The sequence below is a fragment of the Thermobia domestica genome, chromosome 15, assembly GCF_964235325.1.
Source record: "Thermobia domestica chromosome 15, izTheDome1.hap1.1, whole genome shotgun sequence".
In the NCBI taxonomy this organism is placed as follows: domain Eukaryota; kingdom Metazoa; phylum Arthropoda; class Insecta; order Zygentoma; family Lepismatidae; genus Thermobia; species Thermobia domestica.
In genome coordinates this window covers 2,459,878-2,482,697 of record NC_137468.1, presented here as the reverse complement: position 1 = coordinate 2,482,697, position 22,820 = coordinate 2,459,878, and the positions used below count along the sequence as shown (strand labels likewise).

At 36.6% G+C, this 22,820-nt stretch overlaps 1 protein-coding gene across 1 annotated transcript in view; it reads left to right on the top strand.

Annotated features, from left to right (window-relative positions):
• Positions 1-22,136, top strand: part of LOC145671803 (serine protease inhibitor dipetalogastin-like) — a 31,903-nt gene extending 9,767 nt beyond the window's left edge. The window contains exons 3-6 of the mRNA XM_081741036.1: positions 4,094-4,270; positions 8,813-8,971; positions 17,017-17,175; positions 22,015-22,136. Coding sequence (XP_081597162.1) covers positions 4,094-4,270; positions 8,813-8,971; positions 17,017-17,175; positions 22,015-22,052 — 533 coding nt within the window. The 3' untranslated portion in view covers positions 22,053-22,136. The remainder of the gene's footprint in view (positions 1-4,093; positions 4,271-8,812; positions 8,972-17,016; positions 17,176-22,014) is intronic.
• The last annotated feature ends 684 nt before the right edge of the window (positions 22,137-22,820 follow it).

Sequence of the window (22,820 nt, the reverse complement as noted above, 5' to 3'; positions counted from 1 at the left end):
TATATATCTTAGACAATAGGGAATGCCCGCTACTGGACAGACATGAACTAGCCATCGCTAATCAATCTTTACTTTATCAAACGTAGCACTTGAGAAAATAGACAATACGGAATGCCCGCTACTGGACAGACATGAGCTAGATGGTAGCGAGTGATACATTATACATTTACACAACTGGGAGGAATGATTTCGTTCAAGCAAGAGAGAAACGGTGTTGATATTAGACTACCCCGTCGGCGTATGATTCGACTTACTGGATAGAGACTCACTTTCGTTTACTCGGACATGTTACGGACAAGATTTACTTTAGACAATATTATAGACATTGTAGAATTGATGCACATAATATGTAAATACACTGAGGAACCAATGATTAATAAATGTACGTATATTATTTTGTTTATAAAACGACTTGAGACAGTAGAATAAACACGCGGTAGTAATAATATAACCTTTAGATATTGTAAACAGACACAACTTAGATGAATTTATGAACGGTGAACAAAGTCCTTCACCCCTTCTTGGACGACATTACTTCCTTCACAGGATGGAATAAAGAATAATAAACATAGTTACCTGGGACGGTGACCAAAGCTCACCCAACCTGTTTCCTGCTTCACAAGTAGACAATACTGGCACCATAGGCCAGTTCAAAGCTCCATTCCGGGCAACATCCTAGGTTGGCAACAGGTTCCAGCGGCTTCCTAGACGTTTCACCAAGTAGTAGCCGTAATCATAACCTCGGTGCAGGTTGATCAAACGGTGACCTCTCCTTGGTTAATAGCGAGAACATACTTTTCACTACTATCTTCACCAGGTAGACAAGATTCTCACTGCAAAGCTGCTACAACGCTCGCGTTCGCAACAGCGACCGCAGTCAAGCACATTTAAGTCCCACAGAAGCAGGCGGAACTGACGACAAGTAACAGAGGACAGAGTCCCTTATTAAGGAAAGCAAAGGACAGAGGACGGAGATCTGCAACGTCAAGAGGAAAAAGGCCATACACCAATCGAATTTGGTCCCAGAGACAAATTTAGAGAAGACTATTGAACTTCAGCTTTCATCACGGCAGTGATTAGCGAGTGTCACACCAATCCCAGCAATACTCCAGACACGCACAAGTCGAGTGTTATGGGATGAATTTTCTTGTAATTCACTGTATATATACTAGCCCAGCATACTGTTCGACTATGGCAACTCTTAAAGACATTTGTGATAAAAGAAAGATCACTCACTGCACGATTCGCGATAATTTCATGTCCGAAGACATGAGTGAAAACTACGCCTCCCTCCTAACTACCGCCATTTTTCAGTACAAGGAGCTGAAACAAAGGGGAGCACGCTTCCGCGGCCCGCTCGCTCCTGATTGGTCGCTCCCTACTACGCATCAGAGCGTAGTATCGAAACAACAACTATAATAATAAAACATATATGACTAGATGAAAATAAAAATTATATAAGTAAACGTTTATATATGTATGTCTATAATTAATCCCTCAGTTTAAACGAAACACGAAATTTCAAATTATTTTAAACAGTCAGCGCTATTCTCAGAAGCCGCTCAACGCGAAGCATAGACATACAAAGAAAAGTAGCATATTCTGATTACATACACTGATCCAATTGTCGACCATCTTGAATCCTTCATGAGGGTCGAGAATTGAGAAATATAAGAGAAATAACACTAACTAAGAGCTGATTAAACATTTCCGCAAATATTCTCTTTGAGAAAATGTAACGCTCAAAGAGGAACGTTACAACGAAGAAGTAATAAATCATTTCAAGGCAACATCGAAGAGGATGGGAGGTAAGAAAGTACCCTAAAGTTCAGACTAGATTAATTGGCATATTAAATATCAACTTATAATACAAAATTATTTTATTCTTTGAGTAACGCCAATTCCTAATAGTTAATAATCGTCGCTCCGTTGCATCCACTCAGGCACGTATCCAAGGGGGGTCCGGACCCCCCCCCCTTCGAGACCAGAAATGAAAAAAATAGGGAAGGATGAAACAAAATGAAATGCGAAAAAGAAGAATCAGAGTTAAAAATAAACTACAGGAAGCTTTTGGTTACTCTTTTTATAAGGAGATTTGTATTACTTGCAATACATGGTGGCGAATTGAGCGAGATATCCTGGAAGAGTTAGGGAATTTGAAATCTCTAGAGAAGTTATCGATTTTTTAGAATTTCTAGTCAGGGAGATTTCAAGCTTCGGAAAGTATAGTGCCGTTCTGTAACAGCGTGGACATTTTTTATCATAATTTTTCGTCATCGCATCCTTGCAGCATCAAACATGTTATTTCAGAAACAATTTTTTACTGTTCCTTTAACCTGTCATTTGGAACAGACAGTAGTTGACGGAATAAAAAAAAAATGTGGAAAGAAAGTTCTGTTAACATTTGATTCAACAGAGAAAGGAACGCAGGTATTGTAAAATATTTTACAAGACATTATTGAGTATGTACTTTTTATAATAGTGAATACGTACTTTTTATAGTAGTTGAGGTCATAATGAAAGGAAAATTGTTATATTTGAATAAACAGAGGAAGGACGTAAATATTGTATAATCTTTTTCAATATTTTTTTTATTTTACTCGAGATTTCTTCATAGTTTGTTATTGAAATACTTACCAACATATCCTAACAAACCAATATATGTTGATAGTAAAGTAGTTTAGATTAATCGAGCTCCTGGGCCTTCAGAATTTCATGTCATCCCCCAACCCGTTACGAAGTCCTGGCTAAACGAACCAATATATATTCCAGTAAAATAGTTTAGAATGATCGAGTCCCTGGTATGATGATCACAGTATTTTATATCACGGACACCCCCCTTCACGAAATCCTGGCTACGTGCCTGATCCACTGCCTACTTATCGGATTACTTTATTTAAAATTGGACAGTGATGAGGTCGGACTTGAACATGAAATTGGATAGCAATTATGTTGAACATGAACATGTTTTGATATTTAATATTAAGATATGGAACGTATTACATGTAAATAACATTGTAATTATTTATATAAATTCCGCAAATATTTATTCCATATCAACCACAATATAATTTAGTAACTCAGCAACATGACCACAGTATATAAACCTCAGACAGTTGTTACTGTTTAGCTTTAGGACAGTGCAATATTTAACAAGCTTTATGCCCAATCCATGTGAAGCATATCACTATTAACAGGTCACAACCATATTTAGATTTGTACGTTAATTTGTATAATCACAAGTTAATAGAACAAACTAACAGAAATCTTAAATGTAAACAATGGAACTTCTAATTGATCATGATTTCAAACTATAGCATTCAGCGAGCCAAAGTCTTCGCAGGAACAACTATAGTACTCGCACCGAGTCGTGAAGCTTGACCTAGATCTACCGATTTCACCACCCAATAGAACGCAAGGGTGTGTTCCGGTCGTCAACCCCCACTCATCAAATTTTGTCAGTGTCTTCTTTCGCGCTACACGGAAAACATCTCCCGAGAGTACAGTGTTGTCGGATTGGCGTCAAATTTCGTTTTGCTAATTCTTTTTTGTTGCGTTATGTTTTCGTTGTTACTATTTGTGCTATTGTTACCATTTTAGACTAGTTGTTACAGTAGTTATTGTTATGCAATGTTATTATTGGTAATTTTTAATTTTCTTAAATATATATATATATATATATATATATATATACTCGTTTACTATGTCTTCAAAGTTTGGCAACATAGTTGGTGAATTTCAGCTGTCTGACGTTTCTCCATGTGTGCGCTCGGGAAGCGGCTCCATGAATTGTACCGAAGTTTTCCGATGTGTTGGAGCTCAAGCAAAATATTTCTTTGATTGGTTTAGAGCCCAAGCTTCATGACTCGGCGCGAGTACTATATTATTATATAATTTTAAATTTTCTCCACAATAAGATGTTTTTATGACACCTACGCCATTTTCTCCACAAAAAATCATTACACATTATATGACGTAGTACAGATCTATCATTATAATATTTATTTCTTGCACTTCATGTTATGAGTTTTGAGTGCGTACTTGTAAATGTCAGAAAATGAATTATATTTTCTTTGTTGCGTTTTTATTGAAGATTTGTACATCTTGCATGGCGGCCCTTGTACTGTTGATGACGTAACGTCTTCTGGAAATCCACAACAAGCGTGTACCATCGCAGTACTTATCCCAATGTGGGCACCGGTGTGTGGATCAGACAGGAATACTTACAGCAACCCTTACGTGTTTGCCTGCGCTGCCAAGGCGAAACAAGGTAATCTTAAATCATATCTAACTGTCTTAATCCTTTTTATTTTTTTAAAGCGTAGTTTCATTTGAATTCTTTGGTAATTTAACGAGATTCTTTACTTCTAGATTTCCTAATCTCACACTTTGTTGACTATCTAATCAGTTTAATTTTCTGGATTTTGTTATTAAAATAATAGAATATCCTCAAAAAGGGTTTCTACTGCCTACTATTTCCGATTAAATTCATAAACAAAAATAATCTAGTTCCAGTAGTAAAAAAATATTACATTTTCACAGTAATCTGAAATGGTATTATTTCATATTAAAGTAATTGAGCTGCATTGCGTCTTTCAGGTCACTTTCAACTATTGTACAGGGTGTTCCATGTACAATGCAACCCGGAGTTTGGGGTAGTAAAACTTTTGAACCTGAAGTGATACACGAATAATGGTTATACCAAAATCAGGCCTTGTTCATACATATATTTTTAAACTAGGAAGCAACGATTGAAGTACACTAGGAATCACACAGTGTTACCAGATGTAACCAAAGGTGTATTTGTTTTTTTTTTTTTTTTTTTTTTTTTTGCAAAACATGTAAATTGACTCATACGTATGGATGTCCTGTTGTTAATTTTCAGTTTGTTTAGTTGGAGTACCTTGGAAACTATGGAACAGAAGAAAGATTTTTTCCTTTCCACAATAACTAATCGGATGAGGCCTTTGTAAGGGGGAACTAGGGAAATCGTAGTTTTCATATATTAACACTCTGAATTGGCAACCGTGCTGATGTTTCAGTGCATCAAAAGATATGTTAGGGATCTGTCTACATTATGCAATTCTTGAAAACAATGAAAAACAAACTTTCAAATATATTATCATGATAAAAGTTTTACTTACATGCACCCGGCAACACTGCTACTATCAGAAATGAGTTACCAGCTCTACAGCGGATGCTGGGAGTGCCCCTGTTTTGATTCAAACACTGGTTCACACGTTTCACCAGGTTGGCGGCAACTTTACGAAGATTAGAAGTGTTAATGTTCTCAGTGGCACTGCGAATGTTCCACTGAGAATTGTTCTTGTATACCTCTTGCTTTAAGTAGTCCCATAGAAATGAATAGCAGCGTTGCCGGGTGCATGTAAGTAAAAGTTTTTTCATAATTTCAGTTTCTTTTTCATTCTTTTCAGGAATTACATAGCGTAGACAAATTCTTAACACACCTTTTGATACACTGAAACATCAGCAGTGTTGCCAATTGAGAATGTTAATTTATGAAAACTACGATTTCCCTAGTTCCCCTTACAGAGGCCTCATCCGATTAGTTATCGATGGAAATGAAAAAATATTTTTTTCTGCTCCATAGTTTCCAAGCTTACTCCAACTAAACAAACTGAGAATTAATGACAGAACATCCATACGCATGAGTTATGAGTCAATTTATATGTTTCGCAAAAAAAAAAATAAATAAAAAAATAAAAAAATAAAAAATACACCTTTGGTTACATCTGGCAACACTGTGCAGTTCCTAGTGCACTTCAATCGTTGGTTCTTAGTTTAAAAATATATGGATGAACAAGGCTTGATTTTGGTATAACCATTATTCGCGTATCACTTCAGGTTCAAAACTTCTACTATCCCAAACTCCGGGTTGCATTGTATATTGGACATCCTGGATTTATTCGTTTGTATGGTGGGCGGCCGAGGTGGAAGAAGCACAATCTTACGTAACTGTTAACCTTCAAATACCGTATTGAGTGAAGAAATTAGGCTATGTATTTGTTGAGTGTTTGACTATCAATAACTTGGTATTAACGGAATACTTGAAGATACTAGAAAGGAGTATGGTAGGATGTATTCTACACCAAGAAAGAACCTTTATGGATATATTTCAAGTACTGCATTCCACTTATGAGTGCCCTTGATTTCCATAAACTCCTAAATCACCTTACCTATTATCCACAAAAGATCAGATTTATATACCCAGCTCACACAACTTATCCTCCTCACTCACAGAGAATGGTCGATCACTTTACAACGATCGGGCTAGAAATGCTTAAAGATCAGCACTAGATGAAAAGAAAAAATAGTTAATTCTGAAGTCATATCTGTATAAATATACCAAGGATGTTATAAATAGAGGATCTGCCCATATGTATCGTCATCATATTAAATCGATGAAGCCAAAAAACAACCGAGCATCGGCACGTCTGATTGGCTTCTCTCGTTTCCACCATCGTCTGATTGGTTACTTTCGTTTCCGCCATGATTGTTGGCTCAAAACGTTGCGATCCTATTCGGCACAGTGGGCAGAGTAGGGGTGACGAAACTGTGACGTATGGCTTCAAGATTTTGTTGTAAGGGCAGATCCTCTATTTTATAAGATCCTTGAAATATACATTGTTTAAAAAGTATGTGAAAATCTAGAACTATAAATGGTCTTGCAGACCACTAATAAAAAATTCAAGGGAAGACCCTTGTAAGTACTTATTTTACGAATCAGGCAATACTATATAAGTTAAAAATTGTTATTATTATTTGACGTCGAAACCCGGGATGGAACCAGAATCTTAGTTCACATTATTGGTACTAAATCCTTCGAACATATCTGTTATAGGTTGTATATTTTCGTGAGCCGTCTGCCTAATATTGCAGTAATTTCAGTACGTAATTTTTCCATTTTGTTATACATTCGTTTGAACTCTCTTATCATCTCTTCCATGAACGAAAGGAGCAGGTTTTACATCAGGTTTGACATGCAAGACTATCGATTCTATCTATCTAGTCTGTCATGATAGATCCGGTTTTAACAAACCGAGCGAAGTAGCTCAAGTGGTAGAGTGTAGTCTTCGCATTCGGGAGGTCGTGGGTTCGATCCCCGGTGCCGACCATCCTGACTGGGGTTTTCGAGGGTTTTCCTCAGTCCTCCCAGGCAAATGCCGGGATGGTACCCACTAAACAGGCCCTGTCCGATACCTTTCCAAATCCTTTTCATTGTTATTGTTGTTGTTAGATATTCAGTATAAAATGGCCTTAGAGCAGTATCTGGTGATCGTTAAATAAATAAATAATTAAATAAATAAATCTCGCAAGTCTACTCAGTGATATTTTGGAAATTTCTACTATTAATTTCGAAGTTATCACAAATTTCCGGGTTTCGGTACCAAATGTAATGATAACATTTGTCTCTTCTTTTCTAATAATTAGCTAAGTACTTCCAAGATTCTTTTTCCTTGAATTATTTTTATTGGACTTCAAAATCATTAATAGTTGTCGATTTCTAATACTTCTTAACAATGTATATTTACATAGAAGTGATTTTAATATTTTTGTTTCCCATTTCCTCCCCAGCTAATGCTCATTTTCAGTTCTACCCCGACATATTTCTGTTACCATTGTAACTCCCAGGGTTACCTCAATGGTCACATACAGCGTGGGAGATCCAGGTTCAATCCCCGACGGGAACTCATATACTTCCAATCCCATGTTACGTGTCATCTAGCCTTGATGCTCAACTGGATGCTAAACTGAAAGTGAAATCTAAAATCAATGATCGCTTCCCTTTTTCCAGGCGTGACATACTGTCCATCTATTTAACGTACTTTGGTCCAAACTTTAATAATCATAAACAGCTTGTAAATAACGATGGAGTTAAGAAGGATTCTGTTTCTTTTCCCTTAAGAATTCAATCACTGTTCGTTGATTTGGCCCCGTTGACAAAACATGTTCACTTAAGACTCCCATTCCTCAAGCTACTCATACAGAATGAGTGAATAAAATTCTGCAAGCCCAAACCACCTTATTTATAGTGACAAGTGGAGGTGGGATAGGGCAGTAGATGTCGCTCTTTGCGCTCTTCTCACATCGCTAGAAATCGTTCACCTCTCAACCAACCCTCGCACTTACTAGAAGTTCTTTTAAAAATCCTAAGCTTTTACGTCTCAGACTTTTGAAACCTGATTTTATTTTAACTATGAAAATATTTCTGATTATCAGTAATCAAAAGAATATCATCAATTGGCAAATTATCCTACAAATCAACGGTGCCAACTTTCCAAATTTTATGTGGGTGCATATCAATAGCGGGACGTGTTAGCCTGTATGTTTTCAGGGAAGTCTCGATATTTGATTGATTTATTTTTAGTATAAATCTTTTATGAACACTGTCATAAAGGGCTGTGCTCTGATAAAGTAAAATGTACATGTATTATATAGATAAGTTGGGGATGTCCTAGCTCAGTCGGTAACACGGTTGACGTAAACACAAGAGAAACAGGTTCAAACCCGGGTCCAAACTAAAAGCTTGTGGGTACGCCGCACCCACAAGATTATTTGTGTGGGTACCGGAGCCCCGGAGCACCCACATACTCGGCGCGCATGCTATAAATAGTACAATCTAGTATGTATACAGGGTACTAAATGTTCTCAATTAAAGGATTCCATTATCAGAATAAGTAATAACACGACAAACTGTATGTCCATTGGAATGGACATAGAAATAGAAAAAAAAACTTGTGGCCGTTGTTTGTAAGCTTATACTCATTTCGTTTTTATTCTATGGTTTTAGGTTTGTCAATGCTAAGAGTGGGTCCCTGCGCAAGTAAATCTATGGACGTTGATCCATGCAAAAGCACGTCTCCAGGACGTAGAAGACCTGTCTGTGGCAGTGACGGGAATACCTACCAGAGTCTAGAGGCTTTGCTGTGCGCTGCTTCTAAGGATCCAAGTAAGTTACCTTTAATCACATCTTGCTCTGATATCAGACTGAAAAACGGGGTACAAATATTTTGCTTTATACTCCGTTGTTAAAAAAGGGATTGATTACATTGGTCCGCATGGGTATTCTTGTTTTGAAAATTTCGAGTGGATTACATGTTCTTGAGGTCGCTCATTCAGAATCTGGCACTAGTTTTTTTCGCTATCATCCTAGAATTACTAGTAATTCACTAATTACGCTCGAACCTATTATTACCTGCTTACTCTGTAGTTCATCAAGAGCTCGCTACATGGCAGCAGTCCATCTGTTAGCAATTATACAACTGATGTAGGCACGAGGAAAGAAAATTAGTTATAAATTTAGTCCATACAATTAACATTTAGTTTTATTTACATATTAAATTGTGTAATATACAAAGCAATGTCCGAGACAGTCTCTGGTATAAATTCTTTAGTAGGTCAGAGATTGATATTTTTCAGTTCATATATGAACAAATTAATTTTTGTACAGTCCGCAGCAAAAAACCTACATGAGCATGTAAGTTTATTGTGAAACTACGCCTAACAGCGCAGAGAAGCAACATAACGTCTAAGTGGCACGAATCACGCCAGGAAAAACCTTGGCGTCCTCCCGTGCACATTTATTTTGGAGCAAAACACTTCGTCGTTTAACAATAAACTTACATGCTCATGTTGAAGTTGTTTTGCTGCAGACTGTACCATTAGGATTTTAGTTGGATTTGCTTCTCCTGTGATCCTGTGCTGTAGACAAAGAAGAAATGGCAAGTCGTGGTTGTGAAAATAGTCCGGATTTATGCTGTTACCTATGTATATTTGCGGGGAATTTGTTCCTAAGGGACAACGGCAATGCTTTACGGAAATTCTTGAAAAAGCGTATTACGATTATTTTCATATAAAAATTTATGATCAATCGAAACCATGGGCTTCACATAAAGTATGACATTCTTGTGTTGAGTCTTTGAGAAATTGGAATAAGGAAAAACAGGTGTCTATGTCCTTTGAAATTCCTAGTTTGTAGGGAACTGAGGAATCATACTGATAATTGTTACTTCTGCTGTTGTGAAATCGTTGGCCTCAATACAAGAAATAAGAAGAAGGTAGTTTACCCAAATATTCAATCAGCTATAAGGCCTGTGCGTCATGATCCAGTCATTCCTATCCCAAAACCTTCATTCCTGCTAGAGTGCATTAGTGATTCTAGTTCCCCAAGCCAGGAAAGTGACATAGAAGATGACAACTTTGAACCGCATAGTGATTCATCTAATTAGTCAATCATTTTTTTTTTCACAAAATGATCTTAATGATTTGGTTCGGGACTTAAAGCTGTAGCAGAAGTTCTTGGTTCTAGGCTTCACAAAAGGAACCTTCCAGCGCTTGGAAGAAAATTTGCCTGGTACAGAGAAAGAAGGATAATCATCACCCTACTTCGTACAACAAGAATCTCTTGTGTGCTATTGCGATGTGTTGGATTTGCATAGTAAATTAAATTTTCCTGTACTTTCCACTATCTGGAGACTGTTTCTTGATTTTAACAAAACAAGTTTAAAATGTGTCCTTTTACGCAATGGAAATAAGTACCATCTGTACCTATTGTCCATTCGATTTCAATGAAAGAAACTTACGAAACGATGAAATTAATTCTAAAGAAAATTAAATATCAAGAATATGAGTGGGAAGTGTGTGTTCATTTCAAGATTTTGGGCATGAGCATTTTACTATGACAGTAATCTGGATATACGAAGGTGCGATGTTTCATTTGCGTGTGAGAAGTAGGGCAAGAAGTAAGCATTGAGTAAGAAGTGAACGGCCATTAAGGGTACTCTGGTATCCATGATCTAAAAATATCACACATGAACGTTTAGTTATTTAGAACAAAATATTATTTCCACATCTTGACATTAAGTTGGAACTCATTAAACAATTTGTGAAAGCACTTGACAAACAGGAACAATGTTTCAAGTCTATATTAATAAATTTCCATCCTTGACCTACAGAAAAGTGAAAGAAGGCATGTTTATTGGTCCCAACATATGAAACTTATGAGAAAACAGAGTTTGAAGCAACAATGAATCCAGCTTAGAGAGATGCCTGGGCGGCATTCAAAAGTGTAACAGAATTTTCCCGGTAACTACAGAAGTCCAGACTATAAGAACATTGTAGAAACTATGTTGAAATTTCAACTTGGGTGAGACATGAGTTAAGATACATGTCTTGCATTCATATCTGGATTACATTCCAGAAACTCTTGGTCAAGTAAGTGAGGAGCAATGTGAGAGATTTCACCAGGATACCAGGATATGAGAGAAATGGAGCATAGATAGCAGGGTAGGTGGAGTGTCAGCATGATGGCGGACTATTGCTGGAGCATAAACAGGCAAGCAGCAGAAGAAAAGCATAAAAAACTCAGAAAAGCTTCAGAAAAAAGCGTGTGATCATTTGTTTCTTTTACATATTCATCAGATGTAGGGTTGTGTGTGTGTGTGTGTGTGTGCATATATAGATCTATCTACGAATGAAAATAGATTTGTAAGTGAATGTATTCATATTCGCTCAGATTTGCGTATAAATTTATAAATATTTCAGTGCAGACATCTGAATAGTTCATTCGTACTTCTGTTCCCATATCTATATATATAAAAGAGAACGCACAAAATCCTTTGTCCGCTCATCACGCTAATACGGCTGAACCGATTTCTTTCATTTTTGGGGGGTTGTTAGGATTTGGACCCTAGATGGTTTTTATCATATCACTTTAATTTTCAATTACCAGTGTCTTGAGATAATTGACCAATCAGGTGTCAATACGTACAAAAAATCCTTTGTCCGCTCATCACGCTAATACGGCTGAACCGATTTCTTTCATTTTTGGGGGGTTGTTAGGATGTGGACCCTAGATGGTTTTTATCATATCACTTTAATTTTCAATTACCAGTGTCTTGAGATAATTGACCATTCAGGTGTCCATACGTACAAATCCTTTGTTATTAGTTCATCATAGGTATAAAAATAAACGTATTTATATGCAACCCGCATGACCCTGTGACTCGGCGGGTTAACATAACTGACAGGCGCTATAAATCACTTGAAAGCGAAAAAGTAAAAATTATCTAAGTAACAAAGTTTATTGCGTTCCGGGATGACCGCAGCGAAGCGGGGCGGGTTGGGGTGACCGCAGCGAAGCGGGGCGGGTTAACATAAATGACAGGCGATATAATGTTAACATTAGTGCAATCTTCTATGGTTTTTATCATATCACTTGAAAGCGAAAAAGTAAAAATTATCTAAGTAACAAAGTTTATTGCGTTCCGGGGTGACCGCAGCGAAGCGGGGTGAACGCTGCTAGTATCATATAATATATACATATAAAATTTGTGGTATTGGGTTGGATTTTTAAAGTCAATTTGCGGTAAAACCTAGGGTGATGAGAAAAAATGGATTTTATTTTCGGAATCAGCGAGTCAAGAACTATTAAATTCACCTGTCAAAACGAAAACAGGTTTTAGATAATTTTCATTTGCAGCCCTGTGTTATTTCATCCTGCGATATGGCCTTCCATTTTTTTTTAAATTCGACTGGAAAGGATTATGCACCGAAGCTAAGGAAGTTGGTGATGATGAGTCCCGATCCCATCAACATGAACACTATCGACCTCTTGGTAAATATTAGTGCGTGATAATGCTTATTGGATATTCCTATTTAGTGCGTGGCGTTAACCGCCCTTATTGTCACTCAAGACCATGGGCGGCGATTAGGGGGGGCAAGAGGGGGCAGTTGCCCCCCCACTTTTTTGAAGTGACTTCCTAATTTATATAATTTCATTTGGAAATGTAAACAGGGTATCCATACAATTTGGAGAAAAGATCTCTGACTTTTCCCTGACGAAAGTTGCAGATTTCCCTGACCTCTGAATAACTTAAAAATATCGAATAAAGAAAGAAACCCCAGCCTCCACACTCCCCATAGTTGGCCTTGTTTTATTCCACTTCTGTTTCTTTCTCTTTCAATTTTCTTTCCAAAGGAATGTAAATTTACCAATATGTGCATTAGGCCGTTATTGATGAGGCCAGCATATTACAAATAGGCCGTTATTGATTAGGCCAACATATTACACAAAATGTAAAGTTACAAACAAAAGTGTGCAGTATACAAAGTACTTAAGATATGAAAAAAATTACAGATTATATGCTTACACATTATAATACCAATTACATAGCATTACAATATTGCCTATAGTAATAAACAGTTCATACATGATTTTACTGATTATTAAAAAAAAAAACACACACACACACATTATGTAACACACACTTTTGCTGGTGCAGTTGTTAAATGCAACAAATTTAGAAATTTGTTTTCATATTTTCTCGCATAGTGTCCTTCTCATTGATCTGAATATCCTTGTCTTCGCAGGTTAATTTTCTTTTCTTCCTCCAGTTCTATAGTTGTTGCTAAATCGTCCGTTTCTCTCTCCTCTTCTCGTCTCCAGCATTTATTTCTCTTTTCTTTTCCAAATACACCTGATATTGTCTCATTGAACTTCTCACTGAATTTATCATACCTCTTGTAATTATTAATCCTGATGATCCACCTATTCTCATCACAGAATCATATATGACCCGTTGAGCCACCAGAGATTCTTATTGTAATTTGTCAACAATGAAAAGTTTATTTATTGTGAAACCACTTTCAAAAAATGTGTTTCTGTGAAAGAAGATAAAACACATTTCATAACTGACCATAAGCCAACGAAGTTCTTCCCATTTTCTAAGACTAAGTAAAAAACTCATCAAGTCCAATACCATCTCTATCATTGGCTATGAATTCATTCGAGTGTTCCTTAAATTCTTCAGTCTGAGCTTTCACTGTGAGTTGGAGATACTGTTTCTTCGCGTTCTCAGCCACTTGTCCAGCTATCATCTGGCACCATGCAATTCTTCTAGAACAGCGTCTACCCTTTTGAGCAAATATGCCAGGATATATTTAGATGTGCTTTTCGCAGAAAATTAGTTTCAACGACTATATCAGAGAACACTGACTCCCTCAATATCATCATTGAGAACACCACATTTTGCATCCAGTAACAGTAAAGAAATCAACAATATTTCATAAATTCAATAATTGAACAATGGACCTAAATCGATTTTCTCCTCACTTTCCCTGACCAATCTGCCATTTTCCTGACTTCACCTGATACATTTTTACTTCCCTGACCTTTCCCTGACTTTCACTTATTTTCCAGAATGTGGACACCCTGGTAAAGGTTTTGTATGTATCATAGAAAAAATGGTGCCATATGATATTTGCCGTTGCGTGAGTACGTATTGGTTATTTGTCTTCTCATAGAGTTAGGAAAGCTACAGGAATTGTGCTTTAATTGTAATTCAAAGCAATTAATATTGCAATTGCATATTTCTTTAAATGTCATAGCATATGCTTGCAGTACTTACTGTATTTCATTTTCTAAGAGTAAAAACATTCATTTAATGGCATGTGTAGAATTAAAAGTATAAATTGTTCATTAATTCCCAGTTTCAATATAACTTGTGCAAAACAAGCGTCATTATTCATTACTATTATGATTAATATTATCCCTTCTATTTATTTACTTTGCAAATTTATTAGATAATCTGATCACACAATTTTCCAGACAGAATTTTAAGATGTTCATGAGCAAGAACTCAAATCTCTTCTTACACTTTCGTTGTTTTAGAGTATAAAGGACTAGTACCTACCTGTATTGCTCTTATGAATTTACTTAATAAAATAGAAATACGATATATGGCATTTTAAGTGAAAAAACATAGTATCCTATTAGTTATACAACCTTTCATCAAACAGTGTTAGAAACAATTAGGAAATCTAACATTGATATACAATTGTTCAGATCATGTCTTGCCCCCCCACTTCTGACGTCCAACCGCCGCCACTGCTCAAGACTGTATCGCCGCACTAAGTATTTGGGACATTCTTGTATATACAATGCACAGAGGCTTCACAGAACATTTCAGACTCCCTGAAAATCTTTGGTTTTGGTAAACTCTAGATAAGTGCGGCCATTTTAGCGACCGTATCCTCACTTTTATTCATGGGAGTGTAACGGTTACAGTTCTCTGGGGATTTTCTTAAGTTTTTTCTTCGTTATATGCCACTCTTGTTATTCCCTTGCTAGTTTTTCTTATTATATATCTTTTATTTATTTATTCTTTTAGGTTTTCGCGACCTGTGCTTTAATTTTTATTTATTTTTAGATGTTGTTTTATGGAATTTATGCTGAACAGCTTTCTCATAATTTTTATTTTCGTAAATATAGAACATACTGGCCAATGGCTTTATTTTGACGACGACAAATAGCTTCGGCCTTGAAGTTCTCATAATCATAAGTAATCAATGTATCTGTTTCCTTTATATTTCGCTGAAAAATTATTTATTTTATCTGAGATATCACCTTCATGTCCAAACCTACATGAATCATAAATATCGAGCCTTCATAAGATGTTAGTGCTTGATGGGTATGATTTAATAGAGGTGTCAGCAGCGAGATGTCCCTGCTACGTAGTGTTTGATAAATACTCCAAATTATACAACACGAAAAGTAGTTGTGTTAACAGGAAGAAATGTTACTGAGTTTACATAATATCACGCACAAAGAATCTTCAATCCCCCGTTTCTGATATAACACAAATTTCATTGTAGTATAGGTACGATGGCTTAGTAGTAGATAAGTAACGTCTGCTGCGAGAGCTCCCTAATTAACAGTGTGCTGCCACGGAAAATCAACGCCCGGGAAGAGAGTATACGACGGCGTCCCCGTATATTAGAGACCTGCACGGGCCGGACCTGGCCCGAGGCCCGAAACACGGCCCGGCCCGCAAACCGGGCTTGGGCGGGCCGACTCTTATTTCTTTGGGCCGGGCCGGGCTTGGGCGGGCCGACACTGATTTCTCTTCAGGTCGGGCCGGGCTGGGGCCGATTAATTGCAATTCTTTAATAATTATTGACATTCGTTAAACGATAATTAGAATAAAGGCAAACGTTGAAGAAGTGTGCCCGTAAAAAATGTTACAAAATGAAACTTCGAAAATTTATCGGGTCCGGGCCGGGTTTGGGGCAAGAATTTTTAAAAACTTTGTGGGCCGGGCCGGGTTCGGGCCGAAAATCTCCAAAACTTTTCGGGCCGAGCCTAAGTACATTCGGGCTGGATTGGGCTCGGGCCGAAACATTCGGCCCGTGCAGGTCTCTACCGTATATAGGAATGAGTCAACAGACCAGCCGCGAAGAGCCACTATGATTGGCGCGAAGCATAAGAAAATTTTCAAAAATAAACCCTGCTTTTCCTTAATTTTGAGCACTTTGTATTACTTTTTCCTTCCATTTTATATATGTGCACATGCAATTTCTTAACATGAGAACATTATAGGACCACTTTCTAAAGCAGGAAAAGGATTTAACTACATACTAGTAATATTGCAAGTAATTTTCCCCTCTTTTTTCTTTCCTTCTCCTCTTTTATTTTTCTTCCCGAATTTTGCGGCCCATTACTTCGGTTTCCGGTAACCGTAGCCCCACTCGCCCCATTGCACTGCACGATACTGCAGATAAACAACTTCTTGTGATGGTACAGACGAAGTGACTAACAGAACATAATGTCATTCCTAAGCATTGTTTTGCTATTAGTGCAATGCGTACTTATGTAATATTATACCCGCTTACAAATTTGCTTTATATTCTGTTCATAAAGGGCATTTGATTCCTCTTTATTGATATGAAAGGAACTGCTAGGTACGTACAAAATATTGATAGACAGAAAGAAAACCATTTAAAATACAACTTGCGTTTCATTATTTATGTTAAAAACAAACTTAAAATAAAGAAAAATATACGATTTAAAAAAAAAACAAAGAATAATTATCAAATAAATAAAACATACTGTGGGCTGATCTACTAATTTCTAATTATCCTGTATATAATATATATAAAGAAATATATATTAGTCTGTAAAGTGAAAATAATAGAAATATTTCTTTTATGATTTAGCCCTACACATGACACATGATGGACCTTGTACTGAGATGGACGACCCTTGCCGCAGCTTCAGTGTGCCCTCAAACCAGCGACTGTTGCCCGTGTGTTCCATCGAAGGGAAGACATACATCAATCCTCAAGCATTTTGGTGTGCAGCGAGACATGATCAAGGTAAATATCGCTTACATCTCTCTACCCTAGTATGGACCACTTGAATGCCAAGTAAAGTTATGTATCTCCAAAATGGAAATTTTCCGGAAGGAAATGCTAAAGTTCAATATCGCATGAAAAATTGATATTTGTTTTATGGCTGCAACGAAAACCATGATTATGAAGTTTATTTTCTAAATGCTGAAACTGAATTCTCTTCATGCAATTTATACGAGAGTTCAAAGTTCAAAGTTCTCTCCTAAAAAATTTCAATTCTGGAGCTACACCACTTGGTATCTATAAGCGGTCAATTTATTTTAAATCAGCAAAAATACAGGGTGTTTCAAAATAACACCGACAACGTTTGGGAAGTGATTCCTGATATCAAGATAAGACAAAAAGTATAAACCAACCTGCGTGCACAAATTCCTTTCGGAGTTCTAGGCTGCCGTAAACATAAAAGAAATTAACCTTAAAGATCCATAGCTCCAATACTATGCAACCTACGGTAGCCTGGGCAAGACTTCTCTTAGGAACTAGTATGTGCCCTATCCAAATATCTAAGTTTCAGAATTTTGAGTACTTCCGCAACAATTTTTATAGAGGTAGTTGGGGAGTACTTCAAGTTATATAGCTATAGCCAAATTCCCTGTATAAAAATTGTTGCATGTGTACCGCAGGGTTCTGAAAAAGGATATTTGGATAGGGCACATACTAGTTCCTAAGTCAAGCCTTGACCCGACTACGTTGGAGCTATGAACCTTTACAGTTCATTTTTCTATTCATGTTGTCGGCAGCCTATAACTCCGAAAGGAAGCATTGTGCACCCAGGTTGGTCTATACTTTTTGTCTTATCTTCGTGTCAGGAATCGCCTCCCAAACGTTGTCGTTGTTGTTTTGAAACACCTTGTATAAGTTGAACTTAATAAAATAAGATAGGTAAAGAAAAATGATATACATATAGCCGTTCGCAGAGGAATAAAAGCGGAGGGGGCAGCTGCCTCTCGAGGATTTTCCAAAGGTGTTCAGTACTTGGAAGTACATAGGCATATCAAGACTTTAGTAATCTTATAAGCAAATTACCTACTTACTCACCTTCATTAGTACTATATATTTATAGTAGCTGAAATGCCGGTTCTTGGCAAGTGAAGAATATATTTATATAAAGTGTCTGAACCATATCCTATCCTTACGATACACATGGGGGGATTAATTTTGACTTAATCAGCATCCATCGGCAGTATCACTATTCATCTAATGGATTGGACACTAATATCGAACGTTTTCTACTACTTTTACATGTCATCCTCTTCCTACCCAAGCCGTGAGCCGTAGCTAGAACGGGGTCGAGGGGGACCATTGCCGCGGGCGCTGATAGCAAGAGGGTGCCGCGAGAGCAAGAAGAAAGAAAAAGTGTTGGAAATGAGTAAAAGACACGTCGGCCCGAAAACATATTGGCACCCTATTAAATCAATATTGTTATCGGTTTGGAAAGAAATAGATTTGTTAAAAGTTTTCTTGCTCTTCTCCGCTCGCAACACAACTTTTCCATAGGAGTCACGAGTTTTTACTTATTACCTTATGATTTGTTAATGACGATATGAAATACAAGGTGCCGAGTAATGGCTTTTAGTCTACTAGGGCGTTTTCAAAATCCAAAACGATCAAATTCTGAAATATACGTTCGGCGCTTTGATGGTGATGAGTTTTCTTAGATAATCACGCTTTTCTACCCAAACGAATTAATTATGACGGTGAGAATGAAAGCTTTGAGAAATTCGCGAAGAAGGCTCCTTCTGAATTTCCGTTACATTTCACAAAATATTTTTACTATAAAAGCATCGAAATTAAAATACTATTTGTGTGGTCACATACATAATAAAATTACAGAAATTTATAATTGGAAATTAATGCTGTCACCCATTTTGAACATTTTAAAAGCACATAGTTTCTAATATATTAAAATTTCATTTCTTTAGATAGGATAAAACGTTGTAAGTAGTTGTAAATTTCCATGACTGTTCTCCAAGTGGATTTGTATACAACTAAAGGTAGTTTTATCAAATTTAACAAAACGTCCAAAATAAACCTCTTGAAAGCAGCTCTTATTTGTAAAAGAATACATAATTATCGCTTTTGGCTATTGTAATGGTCTGCCCAAGCATCTAGATAAAAATTCAGCATACCATAACAACAAAAACTGCTTCTCTTATATATGCAAAAAAAAAAAAAAAAAAAAAAAAAAAAAAAAAAAAAAAAACTTGGTAAGGTGAGTGTAAGGGGCGCCGAATTTTACTTCGCCTCGGGTGCCAAAATCTCTAGCTATGGCTCTGCCCAAGCCCAATCCTGGGATTCAATTTGGACTTGAAGGACGTTACTAATCTGAGTAACTACAAAAATAATGGATTGGGCACTAATATTGGTCGGTTTGGGTTATTTTTATGTCACTCCCTCACGTCTTCTCCTCCCCTTGCCGAAAATGTATTAAACCCAAGTTAGACCAGGGTCCACTCATGCTCCAAAAATGATCAAAATCGGTGCCGTGGTCCAGGAGGTGTTAGCACATATTTTTAAGTGTTACACTCCTCATCCTTCATCCTCTTCCCGAATAAGTGTTAGAACATAAAGTAGTGGAAGATACACTCATGTGCCAAAAGTAATCAAAATCAGCGTAGCTTGGAGGACATGGGAGACAAATACCGTTACATTAATTTTATACACACAGAAAATGGTTCTGTTGCCAGCCTTCAAAACGTTAAAAAACGCTACAACACGGGTCCTATATTTTGAATGAAAAATATATGTACCAAGTATCATTTTTCTAAGTTGGTTCCCTTCTGTGTTATGATAAGCATTTTAACAAAACTAACGCGATAAAATTCTAAGCTAGGTATCAAAACTCATCAAAATCTGTCTAGTGGCCTACGAAAAGCTGAGGGACTAACATCGTCACGATACACTATTAAATACTATTAGTTCTATGCTTTACTTATTGTAGTTAATAAGGATATACGCGCAAAGAACTGTTCTTTATGTGATATGTTATGTGTGCGCGTGCACCAAAGTATGTGTATTTGCGACTGTCTATGTATGTCGGTCTTCCCCTTCCCTCCTTTGCAAAATGTCCTGCAAGCGTCCCTGAATATACATATAGAAATTGAGAAACTTAAGATGTAATTCGAACCACTATTCGGGATTTTTTGATTATACTCAATACCAAACGCATAGATAGTGTTTACATTTGCCTCGTAACCACAAAGGAGCATCTCTGACGTCATATAAGCTAGTTACTGTTACCCTGTACTTGCAAAGAGACCTACAAACAAAGTAATTATCTATCTAAGATCTAAGGATCGCTGCTGTGAACGAAGAATGAAACGGAATTGTGCATTAGGAACCTAATATTCCGTTACTAAATATCTTTCGAAGGAAAACGTTATGCTTTTAGACTTGCACAAGTTATCGAAGTCCAACTGTGCCCGTGGAGGTAGGTAACAGGGAGGATAGGATGGAAAAGACAGGAGGAGTAGCACAAGATCTCCATCTGCGGTGATCTCTCTTTGTAACAAACACGATTATACTTGTTATTAATTGTTTCTGTTTTATCTCGTACCTGCTGTGATTAACTGCCTTCCTTTAAATGGAAAGTAGGCGATCTTTTGATCTACAAGCAGTAGGAATTGAAACAGACGCGAAGAATATACAGCAACATGATTGACGTACAAGTAAAAAGAGAAAACTCAATTTTTCGTAGTCATAATTAGTGGTTGAAGTTGTATATGACAGTGTGCTACAAGCTGTGCTCTAATATTACTTTCCGACTCTAACGAAGATTCGTGATGTTGTAGAAAACCATCACATTTTTCTTTGAAAAATATCATAAAAATACCAAGAAGCAATGTCAGTTTTTCTTTCAGCTTAGGTTTCTTTCTGCCCAATTAGGGGACTTTGTAAATCCCTTGGTTCCCATTGCTATAGCTCTTCTGATTTCCCGGCCTACTTATCCCCCCTCTTGATTTTCTTTAATTCCTTTGCTATAATGTAGATATTCCTTTGCTATAATAAATAAAGTATTATTATGTTGATATCCTTGCAAATTGGTGTGGAACACTAGTTTCACTTATCAGCTCCTCTTAGTTTTGATGTTATTGACGACGGCCGACTTGAATCATAACTAACAACGGTGGAAAGTATGATAGGAGAAACGAAAGAAAATAGCAATTAAGAAAAAGAAACAGAAGAGTGCAATGGACGAAACATAGAAAAAAGGAACCCAGTTCTTACGTGAAATGAAATTTGACAAATACGGTAGTATTTCTGAACGAAGAACTTAAGAAAATGGAAAGTTAATGAAATTCTTAGAAATGGTAAGAAGTACTATTGTTGTACGTGGAATGCGAAAAATTAACAAATTTATTTCAGGGGGAAGGGGCTGTGAGTCCGATAGCTCCCCTAAATATGCCACTGCCTCTGATGAAAATGGACGCTAAACTTCTGTAACCAAACTTTGTGGCGTCAGATCCGAACAATCAGCAAGAGCGTATTACGATGGATGATGGATTTCCTCACTTCGCTGTTCCTAGTTGTCTTTCATATCCTGCAATCTCTAATTGGATCCCAGCTCGCGCCAAGTGTGTTTCGTGGAGAATAACACCATATGCGTGGATTTTCTCGGGATTCTCCCGTTTCCTCCTACTTCATTGATTCCATCATCTTATTCATTATCATAGTTACAGTCTGCCTTAACTTCGGTGCATAACAGTACAATGTGAAACTATTAAGTTGTTTAAATTCAAATAACAGAATATGTACTTATATATAACGTCTTAAACATCTTGATTTTTTTTTTTTTCATTTCAGATGTAAAGATGGCCTATTCTGGAGAATGCCTTAACTAGCAGTTACTTCTACAAAAATAATAATACTAATAATAATCTATTTTAGTAATGTTTTTCATAGTAATCTCAATAAAAATTTGTACGTAATTATGTGTTATTTTCTTACTTCCTTTTATTTATCTCTTAGATATTTTGGCGACATGTAGTATTCTAAATAGTAGCACTCTCTTAGTAGCATAAGGTTCTGTTTCTTATGTTCTATTCTAAATAGTAGCACTCTCTTAGTAGCATAAGGTTCTGTTTCTTATGTTGTATTCTAAATAGTAGCACTCTCTTAGTAGCATAAGGTTCTGTTTCTTATGTTGTATTCTAAATAGTAGCACTCTCTTAGTAGCATGAGGTTCTGTTTCTTATGTTCTACTCTAAATAGTAGCACTCTCTTAGCATAAGGTTCTGTTTCTTATGTTCTATTCTAAATAGTAGCACTCTCTTAGTAGCATAAGGTTTTATTTCTTATGTTATGACTTCTAAAAGATTTCTTCCCTATATGTATCAAACATGGCGTAGATGAACGATAACTTAATGACCCACAACTAGGATTGTTAATGGTAACGTAACCTATAATGTTTTGTGTTCAGGTTCCCGAACTTAAATAAACGTTTTAATCATGGAAGAAAACCGAAATACATTTTGACATCATCATTTCCGAACATAAGTAGCTCTAGATTACTAGAACTTCTAAATGATGTTAAGCAACTATCAGAAATGATAACTTTAGGGAATATCTCTTTTTCTCTCTGTACTTCCCCGCTTGCACTTCAATATCAA